The sequence below is a fragment of the Anarrhichthys ocellatus genome, unplaced genomic scaffold (assembly GCF_004355925.1).
Source record: "Anarrhichthys ocellatus isolate YVR2014 unplaced genomic scaffold, GSC_Weel_1.0 scaffold1832, whole genome shotgun sequence".
NCBI classification, from domain to species: Eukaryota; Metazoa; Chordata; class Actinopteri; order Perciformes; family Anarhichadidae; genus Anarrhichthys; species Anarrhichthys ocellatus.
In genome coordinates, this window is record NW_022281806.1 from 2,480 (window position 1) to 9,607 (window position 7,128).

A 7,128-nucleotide genomic window follows, 5' to 3' on the forward strand; every position below is an offset into this window, starting at 1 on the left:
GTTATCTTTACTAGCTAGCAGCTGTTGTTCAGTTAAAGTCTGCATTTCTGTGGAGGAAGCAGCTGTTATCGGAGCAATTAGTGAGCGGCGTGTCCAGCGGTGTTTATCAGACCTACAGAGCGAACGTCTGAAGTCACGGTTAGCGGCGTTTTGGAGAACGGACACAAAATGGAGGACTTTCCTTTTCTTATTTATGCTTATTTTGTTCTGCACAACTATTGCGAAGTCCGCTGATAAACTATAAAGGAACAAAACATGAATTGCTCTCCACTAGGACAGAGACTTCAGTCACCGGCAGAGCTACGAGTGAGAACAGAAACAATGAAACCGAGGAAACGAGTGAGAGACGTGTGTTGACCACATTTATTGATCCATAATCGAGTAAACTTTTAGCTGTAAGTGTTGATTTTAAAGTAAATGTGATGTGTGAGAGAGAGACAGAGACCCACAGCGTTGTAACTAAGTCTTAAAAATAAAACTTTCCACGAAATGTGTCTGAGTTTGTAGAGGAAGATTTCAGAGAAGATCTTAAGTATCAAACACAACCTTTCATTATTAAAGACAACTTTTTTACTCCGTTGTATTTTTTTTAAACTAAGCAACCAATCTACTTCCTGTTTACATCGGCACCCACCCGCATACCCAGTGTACGTGAAGAGTCACGTGATATTCGTTTTCAGGCGTTTTAGTCTGGAATGACATCATCTCGAAAACTATGCTGAAACGCTGTGTGGACGGAGATCGTTTTAAAACGAAAATGTATCGGTGTGGATGTAGCCTTAGTCTACTGGATCAAACTAAAGACAGCACTAAGCTCCTTGCCAACGTGAGGAGGCGTCACCTTAAACAAAGCATGATCTCTCAGAGCAATCAAGGTTTATTGCGTCACTGATCGCAAGCGGGGGCTAATTGTGTGTGAGGACAGGGTTTTAAGGGAAACAATTCAAAATCTGAACATGGCAATGCTCTCAAATTAAAACATGCTTTCGAATAAAGATAAGAAAAAAGCGCCATTTCGTTATGTGCCATGTGGTGTGTCAGATTTACCTTTTGCATACAAACAGAACCACTAAAGCAGGTTGTCTCTTGTATGAGTAATTATGTGTAACTTCAGAAGTGACTTGTGCCGAAATCTTTCATCACACAATGAGCAGCTGAAAGGTTTCTCTCCTGTGTGGGTTTTCATGTGTATCTGTAGATGTGAACGCTGCTTAAAAGATTTCTTACAAACTGAGCAGCTGAAAGGTTTCTCTCCTGTGTGGTTATTCATGTGTCTCTGTAAATTTGAACGATTGTTAAAAGATCTCTTACAAACTGTGCAGCTGAAAGGATTCTCTCCTGTGTGATTTCTCATGTGTCTCTGTAAATTTGAACACTGCTTAAAAGATTTCTTACAAACTGTGCAGCTGAAAGGATTCTCTCCTGTGTGGATTCTCATGTGTCTCTGTAAATGTGGTTGCTGGTTAAAAGATTCCTTACAAACTGTGCAGCTGAAAGGTTTCTCTCCTGTGTGGATTCTCATGTGTGTCTGTAAATGTGGTTGCTGGTTAAAAGATTTCTTACAAACTGTGCAGCTGAAAGGTTTCTCTCCTGTGTGGATTCTCATGTGTGTCTTTAAAGATGAACAATGGTTAAAAGATTCCTTACAAACTGTGCAGCTGAAAGGTTTCTCTCCTGTGTGGGTTCTCATGTGTGTCTGTAAAGTTGAACAATGGTTAAAAGATTCCTTACAAACTGTGCAGCTGAAAGGTTTCTCCCCTGTGTGGATTCTCATGTGTGTCTTTAAAGTTGAACAATGGTTAAAAGATTCCTTACAAACTGGGCAGCTGAAAAGTTTCTCTGCTGTGTGGATTCTCATGTGCGTCTTCAGATCTCCACTCGTGGCAGTTGTTTTCCCACACTCAGAGCATGTAAATAGTTTTCCTGACTGAGGTTCTCTGGTCTCCTTCCAATCACCACTGTTATCAGTGTCAGAAGAGTCTCCATTGTCATCAGCATCTGTTTCCATCTGTTCAGTTTGTCTTTGATGAAGCTGTGAGGACTGAGCTTCCTCTTCATCATCTTCACTCTTCACAGGAGTGAATGAGAACTTGACATCAGCCTCCTCCAGACCTTGAAGCTGCTCTCCCTCCTGACTGGTCCTGAGTTCCTCCTGTTCCTCTTTAATGTGTGGGGGCTGTGGGTCCTCCTGTTCCTCTTTAATGTGTGGGGGCTGTGGGTCCTCCTGTTCCTCTTTAATGTGTGGGGGCTGTGGGTCCTCCTGGTCCAGACTGGAGCTCCACTGCTGCTGTTCAGGGGGAACCTCTTCTTTAACTACCAACAGCTGCTGGACGTCTGCAGGAAAACAGTAAACAGTGCTGAAAGTAAAGTTAAGGAAACTGGTAGCAGAAAGATAGGAAGACAACAGTTTGCCACTGAAAAGTTACAAGATCCTAAAGTGAAAAGCACCTTCATAGTGCAGTTAAAGAATAGATTTCAAGCATTATCTGACCAAAGTGATATGCAACAGGATACAGACACATATACAGATGAGATTAACACCAAATGGGAACAAGCAAAGCAAGCATATCTAGAAACCAGTAAAAAAAAGTCTGGGCATCAAACAGAAGGATAGAAAGGAGTGGATAACCGATGATACATGGCAAGCCATTGATATACGCAAGAGAGCAAAGAAGAAAGTCATGGAAGCAAAACCAGATAGGCTAAAAGAAAGATATAAAACTCAATATCGAGATGCAAACAAGGCTGTGAAGAGGAAGACGCGAGCTGACAAACGGGAATATATGGATGACCTTGCAAAACAAGCAGAAGAAGCAGCCAAAAAAGGTGAGCAAGGAAAGGTCTACAAGCTAACCAAGATTATTAGCGGCAAATACATGGGGACATCTGATATACCAACAGAAGATAAACAGGGAAAGCTTCTTACAACGTTAGCAGACCAAGAAGCTAGATGGGCGGAGCATTTTAGCGAGGTGCTGAACAGGCCTCCACCAACAACACAGGCCAACATCCAAGATGCAGAAGCAGATTTGGATATCAGCATTGAACCACCAACCAAAGATGAAGTTATAATGGTGATTAAATCCTTAAGAAACAGGAAAACCCCTGGGGTCCAGATAACCTCAATGCAGAGCTCTTCAAAGCACACCCGAATCTGGCAGCAACAATTCTTCAACCACTTTTACGTCTATATGGGAGAATAAGAAAATACCTGATGACTGGTCAGAGGGGATCATCATCAAATTACCAAAGAAAGGTTCTCTAAGAAATTGTAACAACTGGCATGGAATTACACTTCTGTCAATACCAAGTGAGATCATGGCAAAGATTATTATTAATCGAATAACAGATGCTGTAGAGCAACATCTCCGAAAAGAACAGGCAGGTTTCAGAAAAGGTGGAAGTTGCAACGATCACATATTCACGTTACGTAACATCATAGAGCAGTGCACAGAGTGGCAGAGGTAACTGTATATAAACTTTGTTGACTTTGAAAAAGCATTTGACTCCATTCATCGTGAAAGCCTTTAGCGTATATTGCGGCATTATGGGATCCCTGAAGATATAGTTCATGTGATCCAAAGTTTTTATACCAACTTCACATGCAGGGTTGGAAACAGTCTCCAAAAATTCCAAGTAAAAAGGTGTGAGACAAGGATGTGTGATGTCAGCTTTGCTCTTCAATATTACTATTGACTGGGTAATGAAATAAACAACTAAAGACCAAAATAGAGGCATTCTATGGACACTATTTTCATCACTTGAAGATCTAGACTATGCAGATGACCTCTCTCTTCTTTCACATACTCATCGACACATGCAGGAAAAAACATCCCGCCTCAGTGATTTTGGTCAGAAGATTGGCCTGAAGATCAGCAAAAAGAAAACAGAAGTGATGACTGAACATTCCCAATCCCTCACCAATTCAGGTTAACGGAGAAGATCTCCCTAAAACTAACGAGTTCACATATTTGGGCAGCACTGTCAGACACGATGGGGGCACAGATAAAGACATCAATAATCGTCTTAATAAGGCAAGGAACGCTTTTAAAGTACTGAATAACATATGGAGGTCACAGCAGTACACCATCAAGACCAAACTTAAATTGTATCAGAGCTGTGTATTATCCACCCTATTGTACGGTTCTGAATGCTGGAGAATGACACAAGAAGACCTCAACAGACTATCAACCTTCCACACCAAGAGTTTAAGATGAATACTGCACATTTTCTGGCCAAACACCATTTCAAATAAAGAACTGTATGACAAATGCCAACAAGAATGCATGGAGACCATCCTAATGAGAAGAAGATGGGGATGGATAGGACATGTGCTGAGAAAAGATCCTGCTGATATTACAAGAACAGCCTTACATTGGACACCAGAAGGGAAAAGAAAAAGAGGCCGACCAAGAAACACATGGAGAAGAACAGTGGAGAAGGAGATGCAGAGCCTAAACCACTCATGGGGCACCATCCAGCGACTCGCCCAGGACAGACAGGAGTGGAAGACTTTTGTTGCTGCCCTACATGCCAAGAGGCATAAAGGGAAATGATGATGACTGAGAATTTAACAAACAACAAAAAAAAAAAGAAAACATGACGTAGATAGGTTTGCAGTTTTCAAGGTGTATATTTCAAATTGCATTTATTACACACATGAAGATAAAGTTGTGAACACTGGCTGAATATCTATTATCAGAATCATAACTGTATTTTAACTGCTACTGTGTAAAGCAGGGATCTTCAACGTTTTTCAGGCCAAGGACCCCCAAACTTATAGAGAGATGGAGCAGGGACCCCCGACTATATATATTGTATAAAATTGTGTTTTATATTAAACTGGGCCTAGTGCCATGTATAAACATACCTCTTTATTGTGCATTCAATACTAAGCTATTCAAATAATTCACAGGTTCATATATTCATGTTTTTATTTTAAACATGTGCAAGGTACAGTGAGTAGGGTGGCCGTGCTACTGCCTTTTATAAACATACCTTGTCAACTGATACCAATGTCAATATCAACATTGTCTGTCAATTGCATGATAATCATGCATACAAGCTATTCAAACTGATGTTCTTTTAAACATAAATGTGGAAACGAAAATGAGTGATGGCGTATTAGTGCCACTGCCATGCATAAAGATACCAGTTATATTTCATACAATACTGAACATACTGATGTATGAAAAATTTGCCAAATCTTCTCTGCCAATGCCAAACAGCTTAGTCTGCTGTTGCTATTGACCGTCAGGCCCGTTTGCGCTGGTGTCGGCAACACCTGCACTGGAACCTGAACATGTGGAGGAACGTTATGTTCAGCGATGAGTCCAGATTCTGTCTAAGGAAGTTGGATCGTAGGGTCAAAGTGTGGAGAAGACGGGGAGAACGCTATGCTGATTGCTGCACCGATAGAGTAACACCTTTTGGTGGAGGCAGTGTGATGTGTGGGGCGGCATCTCCATCACTGGAAAAACAAGGCTTGTCTTCATTGGAGGCAATCTCAATACAGAGAGATATCGAGATGAGATTCTGCAACCAGTGGCAATCCCATTTCTCCACAGTCTGGGACCGAACTCCATCCTCTAAGAGGATAACGCTCGCCCCCACAGAGCGGTTTATCAGAGACTACCTCCAGAATTTGGGAGTAGAGAGGATGGAATGGTCCTGCCAACAGTCCTGACCTCAACCCAAGTGAACACTTGTGGGACCAGCTGTTCGTGCCAGAGTGACCAACACAACCACGTTGGCTGACTTGCGACAAATCCTGCTTGAGGAGTGGAATGCCATCCCACAGCAGTGTGTGAGCAGGCTGGTGACCAGCATGAGGAGGAGGTGCCAGGCTGTTGTGGCTGTGTATGGTTCTTCCACACACTAATGAGGCTCCTGTTTGTTCAATGAATAAATTGTAAAATTGCCAATATGTCTTGTTTCTTTCTTGTTACTGATAGACTTCAATCATCCAATCCACCAAACAAGAGTCGATAGCAACAGCAGATTACGCTGTTTGGCATTGGCAGAGAAGATTTGGCAAATTTTTCATGGGCGCAACTCACATACTCAGCTGTGCTGCTCATCCTACAAATGCATGTTCCTTACAAATGGGGCACCGTCTGAAAGGTAAATAAACAGGCTTTCCAACGGTATAACATTTATTGCCAAGAAGCATTGTTACAACAGAGAAATAATCTACCAAACATGAATTTCCGAACTTTTTGTTCGATGTTTAGCAGTACTTTTTGAATAAAAATGAGCAATACACTACTTTTGAATTAATTATTGAATTTTGCCAATAACAATGTTATTAATGGCAGAAAACTCATGAGATTAAAAATTGTAATCATTGCCCAGCACTAAATATAATATAATATAATATAACATGTTTATTTATTGAGATGCCCCTATGGACCTTGTTATAGAGAGGTAAAGATCAGGAGAAGTAAACATGAAGTGTAATTATGAATAATGGTGTTAAATTAAGCTATGATGAGTTTTCACAGTTAATTTACCATCTCAATTAAATGTTGATGCCTCCATGACCAAGTTAAGCAAATGAGACTGAGGACAACTATGTAGAAGAAAAGATGCTCACTTTGCCTAATATGGCTAGCTGACAGAGTTCTCCATGTGTGCCCTGGTGTTCTCATCTTTCCTTACCTCCTCATCCCTCAGTCCCGTTACCTTCCGTGCTGGATCTGTCCCGTTGTTTTAAAAAGCTAAATAATGCATTAGCATGACTGCATCCAGCTAGCCAAACCTGGTGTACACCGTACAGGTACTGGAGAAGCTTCGCATGTACTGCTTGCTAGTCTGCTGTCTGATTGTGAGGTCAGGTTGATCTGGGATCAGCTCTTTCTCCGCCAGAGTTCTCCTCTCAAACGGGTCTTGGAGGAGAAGTGCTCGCGCTCGCCTGTAGAGCCCCGAGTCCCGACGCGAACGCGCAGCGAGGGGCAATACAGATTTGGGCCCTAATAAATAAAATGAACCAACCTGCTCTGTGTAACCGCAGCTGAGGGTTGAAAACAGCGTCCAGTAGTCTCCGTTGTCGCTCGTTCTGCTCTTTTAAAGCGGAAACTTCCTCCTCGTACTCTGCTATCGTTCTTTCAAACAGACCAAGTATCTCTT

At 41.8% G+C, this 7,128-nt stretch overlaps 1 protein-coding gene across 1 annotated transcript; it reads right to left on the minus strand.

Annotated features, from left to right (window-relative positions):
* Window positions 1–631: 631 nt before the first annotated feature.
* On the minus strand, window positions 632–7,120 carry LOC116377906 (gastrula zinc finger protein XlCGF8.2DB-like; the record flags this gene model as incomplete). Its single annotated transcript, XM_031839666.1, has 4 exons — window positions 632–1,207; window positions 1,375–2,165; window positions 2,241–2,334; window positions 6,994–7,120. Coding segments are annotated over 4 exons (1,080 nt in total), but the record flags the coding sequence as incomplete, so codon positions are not given.
* Window positions 7,121–7,128: the final 8 nt, after the last annotated feature.